Source organism: Mercenaria mercenaria, chromosome 19, assembly GCF_021730395.1.
Source record: "Mercenaria mercenaria strain notata chromosome 19, MADL_Memer_1, whole genome shotgun sequence".
Classification (NCBI taxonomy): Eukaryota; Metazoa; Mollusca; class Bivalvia; order Venerida; family Veneridae; genus Mercenaria; species Mercenaria mercenaria.
The window spans coordinates 3,566,888-3,583,049 of NC_069379.1; the positions used below are offsets into that span (position 1 = coordinate 3,566,888).

The following is a 16,162-nucleotide window of genomic DNA, read 5'->3' on the forward strand; positions in this document are numbered from 1 at the left end:
GGGAAATTTTGTATTTTTGGGATTTGGGGGGGGGGGGGGAAAAACCAAAATTTTGTAGTAAATCTGGCCTTTAAATAAAAAAACAAAAACAATTCACTTTTTATTTTGCGTTTTTGGCTTTTCCCCAATTTTTTTTCTGTTTTGCAGAACGATGCTAAAATTTAAAATTGTGCGTCGTTACGACGGACGGGCATGGCTTTAGAGTCTTTTTTTGGGTAAAGCACGGCCCAAAAAAACCCAAAAACCTTTTAAAAAATTACAATATTTTTTCCCTCTGTTTAACGGAAAAACCCTAGAGAGAAAACGGACAGATTTTGTGTCTATCATTACAGATCCATTCCCTTTAAAAAATTTCAGATAGTCAAAAAAAACTTATAAAATTTTTAAGTAAATTTTTTTTGGGAACAAAAACAAATTTAAAATCAAAAACCCTTTTTAAAAGGAAAAAATGCCTAAAAATAAAAATTTTCAAAGATTCCCTTTAAGTGGCAATGGAAATATATTATCTGTTTTAAAAAAAACAATTTATAAAAAAACCCTTTCAAATGTCCCAAAAAAGGTCAAAACTATTTTTGAGTAATGACATTTTTAAACATAGCATAAAACAAAAGTTGCTTTGAAAAAAACCGCAGTCCCCCCACTGCAAAGTCGTGGGGCCCAAAAACCCAAAAAGGAAAGGAGCGAAATTTCAAAGAGACACTGATTTTTGGGGTTACAATAGGGCCCTTTACTCTGCAACCCAATTTCCTATGAAATTTCAACATTCTGGAAAAGGGGTTCTAAATTTATTGATGGGAAATGCTTTTCAATGTTAAAAGTTCCTAAAAATTTTGGGCCCTTTTAACAAGAAAAACCCTAAAAAAATAGGGCCCTTTAAAATTTGCATTTTCCAATCAAAAGAAGTTTTCAACTTTCCCAAGGGTCAAGTGGTTCGAAGTTTTTGAAAAAAAAAGATTTTCCCTTTTCAAGCCCCACTTATCTTGCCCTTTGACAGAGTGACCCCTGCCCAATAAGCGTAACTACTTGATGCAAATCACCCCATTAAGTTTCAACTTTTCTGGGTAAAGGTTTTATCATCGTTTGTTTTGGAAAAAGAGTTTTCTATGTCGACCTCCTGGGACCTTAAATTTTGTTTGGGAGAAACCCCCAAAAAGATTGGGGGTCTTTACTCAAGAGCTATCCCCCAATGAAGTTTGAAGATTTTTTTGGTCAAAAATTTTCTAAAAATTTATAGACCGAAAATGGAAACCCCATTTTTTCTGCTGTGACCAAACCAAAAAAAGAGTGCCCCAAAAAAATCAAAAGGGGCCCCAAATCACTTTTGTTTTTCCCAATCACCAAAGAAGTTTCAACATTCGGGGTAAAGGGTGGTTTTTATGTTTAAATCAATACCAAAGAATCCGAAAAGACATCCGAATATTGCTCAAAAATTTTTAAGGGTCCATTCCCTAAACACCCTTCAAAAAGGGAAAAGGGTCTTATATCCCTCCCTCAATTTATTTTTGTATGGTACGTCAATGATTTTAAAGCATTTTTTGGGTTTGGGGTTTTTTCCCCTAACCAATGTTAAGTGTAAATTTTTTTACGATCATGTAGGGATCTTTATTTGATTCCAAAAACAATCCAAAGGGGAAAAATTAAAGTTTCTACACCCAAATAGTTCCCTTCCTTAAAAATGCGGAGGGAAAATCAATGATCAATAGTTCTTATTCATCCTCGGGATCCAATTTCCAAAAAGGGCCCTTTGATTAAAAAAAAAAATGTCAACGATTACGAAATTCCCGCCTTGGCTACATAACTGACTTCCAGCTGTTATTTAAAGGGCAGGCAAAAGTTTTTTTCTTAGTATGGGGAAAATTAGTATTAAATTTGTTTCTTTTACGGATAAATTTTAAAATTGGCAATTTTAAAATTTAAAATAAAACTAGCAAAACCCGCAACCCCCCAAAATTCAGGCTTTGATTTTTTCAAGTGATTTTAGTTTTTTTTAGTTTATTTTTAAGGGAGATGAAATGAATTTTCAACCCAAGGGGCCCCCCTAGCGGGGGGTTAAAACGCCCCCCCAAGGGGGATATTATTATACAAGGAGGTTGGGAGCAAAAATTTTAAAAAACTTTTCTGTTGAAATCCCAAAAAACTGGAAAAAAACGTGAAAAAATCAAAAAAAAAAAAATTGAAGTCGACAGATAAAAAATTCTCCCTCCACAAAAAAACCCTTTCCAGGTACAGAAAACATAAAAAAATTTGGAAAAACATTTTTGCGAAGTTTCTTTAAAAACCTTTAACAGTTCAAGATTTCATAGCAACCCAAAAAGAAGTCTATGTCCCTTTGGGCCCAAAGTTTTGACCTTTAACGAAGCAAGCCTCCCAAACACGAGTTGCAAAAACGTCTCGTGTGGGGGGTGGTGTTCAAAAAGGTTTATAGAGCGGAAAACAAATTGCAAACGGACGGCGGGGCCCCAGGGTCATAACAAATACGTCCCCTTTGGGTTTTTTAAAAAAAGACTTGACCCTTTACTTTTAACCCGAACCAAAATGGTTTTATAGAAGCATAATAACCTAATTAAAATTTCATTTTCTTTTTAAACGTTAAAAATAAGGAAAAACCCAAAAAAAAATTTCATTGGGAAGAAAAAAAAGGGGGTATCTGGGCAAAGAGAATCAAGCAAAGTTCCCAAAATCAGGTTTTCCCAGAGAAGCCGATCTATACATCTGGGAACATTTTTTAGAAAACAATCTAAACCAAACTACTATTATAAAAGCCCACTTTATTGTTACGAAACATTATTTTCTAGGGGGCATTTAAAATTTTATTTATTCAACAGCTAAAAACGTCACAAAACAAGGGCCCAAAATACTCGAATTTTTCCCCTTTTGCCTTTACTCTAATTTGAGCTTTTTAAGTAAAAAAATTCCCCCAAAAAATTTAAAAAGGGCCCTAACTTAACTTGTCAGCATCAGTGTTTTGAATTTTTTTTTCTTTTTTTGGGGTTTTTAAAGTTGCACCGGGCCCCCTTTTTGGGATATGGCGAATTTTTCCCGCTTTAATGGTGGAGGAAGACCCCCAGGGCCCCTCCGTGCACAATTTTAACACGAGCGGGACCTGGGGAGAAACCCCCGACCTTCCCAAGCCAAAATGGATGGCTCCTCACGGAAGGGAAATTTTACGCCCCCAAAAGAGGTTTCGAACCCAAATCGATGAGGGGCATATGGTTTGAAGCAAAGACTCTAACCACTCGGCCACGGAGGCCCCCCATGCTATGGGAATTTTTTCTCCTGGTGAAAAATTTTGAAAAGTGTAAAAAACCCTTTTTTTTTCAAGTCAACACTTTAAAAAAAAAAGAGAAATAATTTATTTTTTATCAAAAACAAAGGCAAAAGCCGACACCGGGGGGGAAAAAAATGCAAAAGCTTTACCTTTTTTTTTTAAAAGCTAAGTAAAAAAACAACATCCAAATATGGGTTTGTGAAGATACACATCTTTTTTTCCCAGTAAAACACCCCCGGGTTTCCCCTAAAAGCGAAAGCAACCAAAGGGAAATTAATCCCACAGGTAAAATTTAAAGGTTTTTCCAACAACCCCAAAAGAATGCGCCCGGTGTTGGGGGGTAAGTTTTTTACCCCTGGAATTTAAAATTTTTTCAAATGTCACATTGTTGAAATTTCCTTTCCTAGATGGGAAAAAGTTCATTTACTTTTTAAATTTTCATTGCTTTTTAAGACGTAAACCTATTTTACGCCGGAAATTATTTTCATTAGAATGGATTTTTACTTTTTCATTGTTTTCAAAAGATCCACTCAATTTTTTAAACTGGTTAGTACTTTCGTCATTGAAATGTTGTAGCTCATGCACTTTTAAATTTTCATTGTCTTTAAAAGTTCCGTTACATTTTTTACATTGATAAGAGGTTCCATCTTCAGAATTTAGTAGCTCATGGACTTTTAAATTTTCATTGTTTTTACATGATCTTCCATCATTAGAATGAAATACATCGTGCACTTCAAATTTTCATTGTTTTTACATGATCTTCCATCATTAGAATGAAATACTTCATGCACTTCAAAATTTTCACTGTTTTTACATGATCTTCCATCATTAGAATGAAATAATTCATGCATTTCAAATTTCAGTTTACATATCTTCATTATAAATGACTTCATACATTTCAAATTTTCAAAAGCTTTAACGTTTCAATCTATGATTGTGCTGCACATGTTCCTTTAATCCTGCTGCACTTTTGAAAGACAGTCCACATATTTCACAGCCATGTGGTCGAATACATGTATGAATTTGTATGTGGTTGCTTAAAGCTGCTTCGTCTTTGATCAGTATTCCACAGATTTCACAAAGATGTCCACTTAAATGAATTTTTGTGTGGGCATTTAAATCTTCAAATGATTTGAAATACTTTCTACACACTGCACAGTGATTTTGGAGTTCACCAGTATGAAACCGCACATGCTTCTTAAAACGATATAAAGTCAGGAAATGTCGCTGGCATATTTTACAGTTGTATAAATACTCCCCAGAATGAATTCGCTTGTGCATATCAAAATATTTTTTCCCAGTAAAAGACTTCCGGCAAATTTCACACAAATATGGGCGTGCATAAGTATGCATGCGTCTATGTCTCCACAGAGTTACCGATGATCGAAAAGATTTTCTGCATGCCTTACAGATGTAAGGCCTAACCCCTGAATGAATGCGCTGGTGCTCCTTTAGAGCGCCAAATGTCTTAAACGGCTTGTTACATTTTCCACACATGTAAGGCCATTCACTAGCATGAATCACCATATGTTCATTTAAATCTCTTGCACATGTGAACAATCTCTTGCATACTTTACACTTGCTATGTCTAGTATCTGCATGAATCACCATATGTTTATTTAAACTCAATAAAGATGTAAACGTTTCCATACAAAATGGACACTTTAAAGGCATTATTTTCTGTGTTTCATCACTGTATGTCGTTAGTGGAACGTTACATTGAACACGGCGCCTACTTACATGAGTAATCATGTGATTCTTTAAGTCTTTGAAGTTTGCAAAATAGATCTTGCATATGATGCACTGGTATCTCGATTTGAAAGTTTGAACATGACAATGAATGTGTGTCTCTAACATTTCTTTATTTGAAAAGGATGTACTGCATATTCCACACACAAATGGGAGCGCGATAGTTTCATCACTTTCATGAATACGCTTGTGTTTTAACAATAATTCTCTATGAGTGAAATAATATATTTTGCATATGTCACACTTATACTGAAACACAACCACAGGTTTTAAACTCTTCTGTTCCCTGGAATTTTGTGACTCCATGATTTATTTTCTGTTATGCAGACCACTGACACACCTGTCCGAGTTTATCTGCGTGCCCTTCAGTTTCGAAGCATACAAGTACATGTATATAATCATAGATTCAAGTTGTGAATTCAGCAAGCACACTTAATATTTTTATAAATACATAATAGTTGTGTTAATGACTTCGGCTTTGTTTTTGCATTTTTCTTTTCTTCTCTGTATGGTCCTTTAGCATATGTGGACAACTCCATTCAATTTGATATCTTTTGCAGAAGGCAGATCTTTCTGAAAAAAGGAGAAAAAATATTATTATAAACATAATGATTAAACAAGCAAATTCGATGAATTGGTATCCCCCGCCGAAAGGGTTTGTGGTGAGGAATGGCAAACAACTATATCCGGCAAAAAGTTAAGGATGTTACTAAGAAGCAAATAATTTCAATAGTCAAATTCAAATTAACACAAAATGAATGCTTTGGTGAGGGTACAAAACATCACATGTTGGCTGGTTATTTACTAATCTGTAGATTTTTAAACAATTAAAGGGCAATAACTCTAAGGAAAATTGACCAATAAAAAGAAAGACAGGCATCATCGAAGTATGCTGGTTCATAGTTATTTCAAGTTTCATGAAATTCTACCGGCTTGTTACTGAGAAATGGCTGCAGACGTTGATTTTTCATTTTCAAATCAAGGACAATAACTCTAATTATTTCTTTGTTTGTTTTGGGTTTAACGCCATTTTTCAACAGTATTTCAGTCATGTAACGGCGGGCAGTTAACCTAACTAGTGTTCCTGGATTCTGTACCAGTACAAACCTGTTCTCCGCAAGTAACTGCCAACTTCCCCACATGAATTATCAGAGGTGGAGGACGAATGATTTCAGACACAATGTCTTCTATCAAATCGTCACGGAGAACATACGCCCCGCCAGTCGATCGAACTCGCGACCCCGCGATCCATAGACCAACGCTCTCCCTACTGAGCTAAGCGGGCGGGTTCTCTAATTATTTCAAACTTTATGTAATTATATCAGATATTTACTGAGAAATGGCTGCTAACGGACATTTTTGGGCATTTTTCATTAAATCAAGGGCAATAACTCTAAGGGGAAAACAAAACTTGGCGGGCATCATCGCAGTATGTTGGTTCATGTTTATTTTAAATTTCATAAAATTCTACCTGCTAGTTACTGAGAAAAGGCTGCGGACGGATATACAACGCCATTTTAATACCCCTCTCCCGATTTCATCGGCGGGGGATGATAACATCAATTCTAAAATTCATAAACCATACAAGTGGTCATATTACCACGAACACCACTAAGGACAATTAACAGGACACTAAATACCACTAAAGGAACAGTAAGTACCCTAAAGAAAGCTAATGAAACAGGAGCTGTCTGTAAGACAGCCAAGCTCGACTATTCGAAATATTGTCACAGAAGCAGGAAAATATTACCCAAAATGTTAAATATAAATAGAGTTTTAAGTTCGAAAGGGAACATAATTTGGCTAAAGTTAAGGTCAGTTATGGGACTTGATGCTATTAACTAGTTTTATAATTTCGAAGAAACATGTAAAGTTTCAATTCCATATCTGCATTAGTTTCGGAGATAGTAACATGCATGTAAAACTTTAACCAGAATTTTCTAAGTCCAAAAAGGGGCATAATTTGCCCAAAATACATGTCAGGGTTATAGGACTTGACCCAGTGAAGTTGGTAATTCATCTTGAAAAAGACAAAATAAGTGTCAAACCTATATGCCTTTTGGTAATAGCTGTATGTACTTGCACTCAAAACTTTAACCGGGATTGTCTAAGTCAAAAAGGGGGCATAGTTTGGCTAAAACGCAGGTCGGGGTTATGGGACTTGGTGCTATCAACTAATTTTATAAACCTAAAACACATGTGAAGTTTCTCTATCTGCATTAGTTTTGGAGATAGTAACTTGCATGTAAAACTTTAACCAGAACTTTTTAAGTCCAAAAGGGGGCATAATTTGCTCAAAATACATGTTAGAATTATGGAACTCGACCCAGAGAAGTTGGTACTTGACCTAGCAAAAGAATAAATAAGTTTCAAAGCTATATGCCTTTAAATGATAGCTGGATGTACTTGCATGCAAAAACTTAACCAAGGTGTGACGCCGATGCCGACGCCAGGGTGAATAGAATAGCTAGACTTTTCTTTGAATAGTCGAGCTAAAATACTAAAGATAAGGAAAAAAATCAAGTATTTTTCCTAGTATGCTAGAAAAAAAGATTAATATAGTGAATGTAAATTTGAAGAGTCTAGGAGGACGGTACCAGTGTTACCACTGGCATTTAACGTTGGGGGTAAAAACTGAGTTTTTCTTGCACTTTTGCACCCCACACTAGGAGACGTGTAATAGCTGTCTACAAAACTGGGGGTACAAAGTACCATTTTGGGGATGAAAAATCCCAATTTGGGGGTTTTTGGGAACACTGGATCCGTACCTCTGGACAATACTGTTAGGAGTTATCTCCATTTTCCAGATATTGTGGGTTGTTTATATCTTTAGTTTCGTAGAAAATTAAATATCAAATAAGACTTAATCAATATAAAACTGAAACTTTAATCAAAATGCTTTACAGGTACAACCGTTCTGCTCATTTGCAACAAAAGATAATATGTTATTTACATACAGCATCTGGAAAAAGGACTCCGTGTACCCCTAGACGTCACAATCCCTAACAGGATTGTCTTAAGAGAACGATCCGAATCGCTAGAATCAGTTTACCGCTAGAATCAGATCAGGTACGGATCCGTACCCCTAGACACTTGACTTCCAAATGTAAACAACATCATAGTACATGACAAGTCAAATGGTTTATCGCGGCCAGAAATTTGTACAAACCGGACAGAAGTTGCGAAATTGTCATTTGTGCAGGAAAGAAGCGTTTACCATAATGTCCAGTACTGGACAGGTATAGTGACCATGCACGGACACAGCCAATTTTCTCAGAGGGGGTCCGATCCCCTGCCCCCTCCCCCTCCCCCCGCACCCTGGAAATTTTGAAATTTAGCACTTCATTTTTTGCATTCTGGGACAGTTTTATGGACTAATCTGTTAAATTTGGGAAAATGATAAAATCAAGCTTTCTTGAAGGTAAAATTCTTAGTTTCTTTTAGATAAATAATATGAATTATGTCGGGGTCGTATGTAGCAGCAGCCGCATATACTTTACATGCAGTCCTAATGTTGCTTTTTTCGAAAACAAATTTCTTTCCTTCTTGTCTTCTTTCCTTTTTTAAATATTTTCCAGAGGGGGTCCGGACCCCCGGTCCCCCCCCCCCCCCCCCTCTGGACCCGCGCATGGTGACATATCATGCTTTCTGTTTATGCAGGTAAACTTGTGTTTGGTTAAATTTCAACAGAGCACAATTGTCTGAACAGTGTACAAACTCATTACTGTTTTTTCAGGCAAGGGTGGAAAAAAGTGGTAGACAATGAAAGCAGTAACATTTTTATTAAAAAAAAATAAACAATGAGACAAACATTTCCAACATCTTTGGACGGTTCAAAAATCCAATGTTAAACATACGATAAAGCCCGAAACGCGTGAAAATATTCCGAATGTAAATCGGGTGAAGTATGCGCTCTATGTGTAGATTTTGGATTATGCGTCTAGATTGATTAAACTGGGCGAGTCTACTTACTTATTACTTGAGGATGAAAAAAAAACGTGTTTTTTAAATGTTGATCTTAAAAAAGGGTGGCGGTTGAACTACTAAAAGTACAACAACAGTTAATTCACAACAAATCGTACGGTATGTTTTATAACCAGTAGAAGCTAGTCGTATTTACGCTTATGAGACCTGTTTCACCCATAAGTAAAGAATTCACAGGTCCATCATGAAATATTTTCCCCAGCGCGCATATACTTTACCTATTCAATATGATCGCGATCAATAATACCGACAAAATACATGGTGATTTGAGTTAAGTAAATTTCGAAAGCAACGTTCAGTCAGTGAAGTATTGCTGAAGTTGTGATTTCATGTACATGACAATTAGTAAAATATAAAAAAGTAACATAAATTTGCAAAAACAAGAGGGCCAAGGCGGCCCTAGGTCGCTCACCTGTGTAACACATCATAACAAGGAAAACATGTTTTACCTAGTGATTACATGGAAACAAATACTCTGACAACTTTTTCAGTAAGACTGGAACAATAAACATGGCATCTTGAGTGTAAACAAGCATTTCCTTTTATTTGACCTAATGACTTAAGTTTTTTACCCCATATGACCCAGATATGAAATTGTCCAAGATTTCATGATAACAAACATTCTGACCAAAATTCATGAAGATAGAATTCTTTGATTTGACCTTGTGACATAATTTTTGACCCAACATGACCCAGATAAAAATTCATATGATATTTCATGCAGACAACCATTCTGACCAAGTTTCATGCACATAAAATGAACAGGAGTGTTAACACACTTTTCCCTAGATTTGAACGGGTGACCTGTTTTCTAACCCCATATGACCCAGTTTCAAACTTTGCCTAGGAACCATCAAGATATACATTCTGACCAAGTTTCATGAAGATATGGTCATAAATGGGGCCTCTAGGTTGTTTACAGTCGTTTCCTTTTATTTGACCTGATGACCTAGATTTTGACCCGACATGACATAGTTTCGATCCAGGCCTAGAGATCATCAGGATAATCACTCTGTGCAGGTTTGTATCAAATCAAAGCATAAATGAAACCTCTATATGGCTGAAAAGACCAAAATTGAAAGTTTTGCCCCTTTCAGGGTCAGTAACTCTAGAACTCATAATGGAATCTAGTCCGTTTTCGAAAGGAACCGAGATCTTATTGTGACTTAAGTTCGGTGTAAGTGTGGTTAACATAAAATGTCACTTCTATTGTGCTCACAAGGTAAAAACTACCAATTTTTGCTCTTTTAGTGGTCAATCAGTTGCCGTAATTCCAGAACCTATCATTAGATCTGACAGATTCATCATGTAATCCAAGATTTATTGTTGCTGAAGATATTTTCCAAGTTTGTATCAAATCAAACAATAAATGAAGTCTCTATATGGCCGCAAAAGCCTAATAGCACATTTTGGCCCTTTAAGGGGCCATAACTCTGGAAACCATGATCTGGCCAGTTTTGGAAAGGAACCGAGCTATTATGCCAATACAAGTTGTGTGCAAATTTTATTAAAGTTGATTGGATAATATAGTCTTTATGATATTCACAAGACAAAAATGGCAAATTTTGGCACTTTAAGGGGCCACAACTCTGGAACCCATGATAGGATCTGGCCAGTTTTCGAAAGGAACCGAGATATTATGCCCATACAAGTTGTTTGCAAGTTTGATTAAAATCAAATACAAAATGTGGTCTCTATCATGTTCACAATGAAAATGTGAACGGACGGACGACAGCGGGACGGACGATGGGCGACCACAAAAGCTCACCCTGTTACTACGTGACAGGTGAGCTAATAACACACACTGATATAATACAGTTTTCTTTTCATGTAAACACATTTACTGTTTTAAAACTATTGTTCAGCTTGATTAACATTTACACAGCGCAAATATCACATTTATTATTAATGTGCTTTTAGGAGTCGTAAATAATAGTTCTTACCACTGCAGACAAGATTCTGAACCCTAGTCACCTACCAACATTCACTTAGGAAACCCAGCCTATGGTAATGAAGACTTAGCAAAATTGTTCAGTGGCTTGGGCCGCTTGAAAACTACCCAGGCCTGACTCACCCAACCAACATGATGAATGACTATCTACAATTCAAATGTTTGCTTAAAAAAACTGCAGGGAAAATCACTGAAAATGTGTGTGAGAAATACAAAGTAAAGTGACTTTTCCTGACTTTACTGTTGTAGCAAAGTATGTGTTTACTGTACCACTGAGCAGTGTTGCATGTGAAAGGGGATTTTCATCCAAAAACAGACTGAAAACTAAGCTCAGAGCTAGGCTCTAAGGTGTCTAAATTGATTAGGGTTATGGAAGAAGGTCCAGCAGTTGCCATGTTTGATACCCAGCCAGTGCTAGCAAAGTCTGACCAAATGTAAACAAGAGCGCCACCAAGCGGGGCAATATATGCCCGAAGGGTTACACCAGAGGATGGGAGTAAAATTTAAAGAACTTGACTGTTGAAGCCCAAAGGACAGAAACAACAAAAAGAAGAAATTACAAAAAAAATTCTAAGTCCATAAAAAAATTCTTACCAGGTAATGTTATGTCAAGATACATCTAAAAATTGGATGTACCATCCATGCTGTACCACAGAAAAGTGGTCTCGGTTTTTCCCTACAGCCAAAAATAAAAAAAGTTTCAAAATAAGCTATTCATAGTAACAAAAAAGGGAAGTAATACAAAAAAATTATTATAAGAGAACAAAAAAAAGGATCTGCCAAAAAAAAACAAGAGCACTGCAATGCAGAGCAATATACACAAAGCAAATTCATATATGACCTTTGACTCCTAAGTGTGACCTTGACCTTGAAGCGAGTCATCCAAAACATGCGCTCTGCACGTCGTCTCAGTGTGGTGAACATTTGTGCCAAGTTTCTTTGAAATCCTTCAAGCAGTTCAAGAGCTACAGAGCGGACACAGCAAAGTCATATATGACCTTTCACTCCTAAGTGTGACCTTGCCCTTGAAGCTAGTCATCCGAAACAAGCACTCTGCACGTTGTCTCAGTGTGGTGAACATTTGTGCCAAGTTTCTATATTTGGATGATCATCATGTCCCGTGTCAAGTTTAATCGAATGACAGCCATTTGCATAGTACAGATTTTGACCTCATTTTGCTGAAGTGTAATGTATGAAAACTCTCAAACACATGATAATTATATTGGTTGAGCGTAACTAAAACTGCACCTCCAATCAGTTCCCTGACACATTACACAGACTCTTCTAGCGTAATTAAATGAAATATCATGAACAATACAACACTGAATAAATATATAGAATCAATTATACATGCTTAGATGAAAATGCGTTTAGCCTATGGCACTAGTGAAAAATCTGCAGCCATGATTTAACGCATGGGTACCGCCGAATACATGTGGACTCGCCTTTCAAACTGCTTTGATATGAACTAATAATTTATTGAAATAATTTTTAATCAAATTATAACCAAATAAGAGCTGGTTACACCCATCGATTATAAACATATGCATACCACATAGCCAATACGTTAGTAACGGGCCGCATTTTTTTCAAAGCCGACCATGAGAATATATTTTCATCTAAAATTATTCTTTATAATAAAGAAGATTTGACAGTTTCGTGTTGTGTTGCCAAAGTGAATGGATGTAAATTTCACTTTCAAAGTGCGGACAGATCTTCAATATTATCAGTAAGACAGTATGTTCAATTGGTGTGTAAAATATGTTTCTTTGTCCATTGCTGGTATTTAGTTATCGCTTTTCAGTCACTTCCACCGTGAACCTGTAAAACCTTCCGCAAGAAAGTTTGCGGAACGCTCTAACGGGAAATTAATAAATTTGATAAAACGTTGGACTATATGAAATGTCAAAATCGTAAAAACTGAAGCCCGACGTTCATTTATAGAACTACTTGGCCACTGCCCTTTCTTTTTACTTAACAGTAGATTCTTTTATGTCCTAGCAAATGTCATCATTTTCTTCTCTTTTGAAGCACTGACCCTTATCACACGGGTGGTAAACGCGCAGTCCAATTCCCACTGGGAATACGCTAAAAATGGGTTGCACGACTTCCGGTGCTGGTGTTGCGCATCAATATATACAAAATCGAGGTAGATGGGTTTTTGTTTTTGTAAATAATGACACATTTACGAGTGCTTTTGAAAAAAAGCAAAATGCTATTCGACACAAAAATGAATAAAGATCATATGTGTGAAATACCAACTTATTAATTTAAGAATCGGCCCTGTTATCACAAAAACTCTGCTGGCTCGAGCTGCCAAAAAAGCATGGAATCATGAAAAATGCAAATTTTCTAACTCTTGTGCCTTCTATCTGGAAATGTGACGCTTCTAATGATCAAAACATGTAAAACAGTCATGAATATTACATACACTTGAATGGAATGATGTTTTTGGAGAAAAGATTGGCAAAAAAATAATCGGGAATGCAGCTGCGCCCCTGGAATGGAGTTGCGCGTAAACAGATGTCCTCAGATTAGGCATATGAGGTCAAAAACTCCCATTTTTGTTGATTTCATACTTTTTTCATGCTTCGTGTCGCCTGAGATTTTGTGATAACAGAGCCGAAGCATAAATTAAAAACCAGATATCTTACACATATGATGTATTAGCGAGCTCGAGGAGCAGGTCCAAAGGGCCTGCTCGAGAATCGAGCTTGACGGTAACGAAAGTATACTTCCACACTTGGCGATGGATTTGAAAAGTTCCGTCGGAATTTCTTAAAAAGCGCACCCTAACAGATAGGTGCTCACAGGAAGTACTTCTTTCCGGAGTGAATACAGAACTTCATTCAATTGCTAAAAAATACTCATCACTCAACAATAATGAAAGAATGCTTTCCAGTTGTTTGAAAAAAATATTATTTTCATTTAAAAGATCAAGCATCGGCCATTAATAAGCAGAAAGAAACCTGAACGCGGTAATGACGTCATCCATAACACCGGCTTCCCATAATTTTTGCATCGTATGATATTCACTGTTACAGGTATGTATATTATTATATTATTATTATACCAGATTTATATAGCGCCCTTTTCATGATCGATTTCACGTTCAAAGACGCTTTACATAGTTCAAATGCAGCCACACAGGGCGCATAATTCATCCTCTACTAGTACAGACACAGAGCGATGGACAGAGGGACAGAGTGAGCCAAAGCCCCCACGATAGAGAGATCAGAAATCAGATACAGGCTTGTCCGGCTAACTTAGCCTAGCTTGTTTCGAATAGACAGCCTGGTTCTTTAACGTGCCCAGTGTATAGCACAGATACAAACAAGGATTGCCTGGGTTCCTGACCAGTACACCTCTAGTTGGGTGGGAAACTCTGAAAAGCATTTCTGAAAATTCCAGAGTAGCTGCCGGGGATCGAACCCCCGACCTCAGGATTGGAAGGCCAGTGTGCAAACCACTGAGCTATCCGTCCACCCATTTAATGATTTATGGTATGGTGACACTAAATGTAGACTTTTTCAAGTGAATGGGTTCTCCTGAATTCTTGTGAGTAGGGAATAGTTTCTTTGTGACAAATAAATGATGCATAATATTTTTTAGCTAAATCCGATTTCTTTGAGCTCCCTTTGAGGCTTTGCCTTATTTCATATTATCATATTTGTGACAAATAGAATTTTGCTTTTTTCGAGAAAAGTTATTCTTGTCTCATACTAGCTAAAAATATTCAGCTCAGAGATGTTTATATGCTGTTATGGATCTCTGCGCTGAAACGAATCCCGTACTGAAACCTAACCAGGAATCGTGCCAGAAGTCTGTCACGCTATAATTTCATCAAATGAAATGTAATGAACTCACCTTTTATTTTAAAATGTTTCTAATTATTTTTTCTTTTGATCTGGTATAAAATAATCCATGCAACATAAATTGAACACAAGTTATACACACAAGTTTCAAATTGGTAACACTGTCTGCAATATTGTGTCCGCCACTGCAGTTGTCACCTGATCAGGGTACTCTTCATTTGAAAACCAATATTCGGTATAGAATTGTTATTTATTGACCTTTTCTGAGAACTCAAACTTTCTAGGATATGTTTTTTATGATTTTTTATCGAAATTGGTTATGTTTATGATTAAAATAAATGCATTAATAAGTGAAATTTTGATCTTGATTTTCAAAAATAACCACGTGCTCTGAACTGTTGCATGACGTCATCCGTTTCTCACGAGAGAAGTGTGCGAGATGTTGCGGTTTGATACTGGTTAGTTAACCAAATGGGGTTTCGCCATAACTTAATGGACGCGACCATCAGAAAATAAAAATAGCGTCAGTTAAGTTATGGTAGCCAGAACTAGTCTCATACTAAGCAAAATCATAACTTCACATAGATCTACCTCAATTTCGTCTTTTTTTTTACGTGCAACACCAGCACCTGTTTTTGCACCTGACATATTCCAAATAATTAGACGTGAAAAAGTTGTCATTTGACGTTCGACAGTCAATATTCTGACATTTTACATTTTTACTATCAAAGCCTTTTTCGACGTCTAAACGCCAAGTATGAAACCCACTATAAGCGTATTCCCGGCGGGAATTGGATTGCTCGTTTACCACCCGTGTTATCATGTGTAGGAAAATATAAAAATAAACTAACCTTGGTTGTTGAAAATGGGCAATATTTATGTTGTCAAATAAAGGGTTTATTCGTTACAAATGGTGGTATTGAAAGAAAGGGAGGTAATATATGTTGCTTTAATATTCCGTACTGTACCGTACATACAGTAGTGTAAAATAATTCTCCCGCCTTGAGTGCACGCACACATTGGATCTATCTATCTATCTAGCTAGCTAGCTACCTATCTATCTATCTATCTATCTATCTATCTTTATACTACCCCACACCTCTCACGAGTATTATGGGCAGGGTGCGTGTCGTTGATTACAGAATATAAGAATTAAAACTGAAAGACAGTTCTTTAAAGTATTAAAGACAATAGGTAAGGGTAGGTTTTCGGGAGCACAGAACACCAAAAACACATCCCCATATATTAAACCTACGTTAAGCCTTTAAACCTTTAGTCAGTTTATTGTACACTCAATACGTACGAACATCAGCTTAATGTTGGCGTATAAGGTGACAAGTGTGAAGTCCTTAGAATCTTTAGAAAGAAAATTCCTGTGGTCTACCCCTACAAACT

The 16,162-nt window shown here is 36.5% G+C and overlaps 1 protein-coding gene across 1 annotated transcript; it reads right to left on the reverse strand.

Moving 5' to 3' along the window:
- Nucleotides 1–4,183: 4,183 nt before the first annotated feature.
- LOC128551279 (zinc finger protein 879-like) lies at nt 4,184–15,685 on the reverse strand. Its single transcript, XM_053532049.1, has 2 exons — nt 15,619–15,685; nt 4,184–5,590 (listed from the first exon to the last, which is right to left on the reverse strand). Exon 2 carries the CDS (start codon nt 5,321–5,323, stop codon nt 4,184–4,186), a length of 1,140 nt encoding a protein of 379 aa, XP_053388024.1. The 5' UTR covers nt 5,324–5,590; nt 15,619–15,685.
- Between the last annotated feature and the right edge of the window lie 477 nt (nt 15,686–16,162).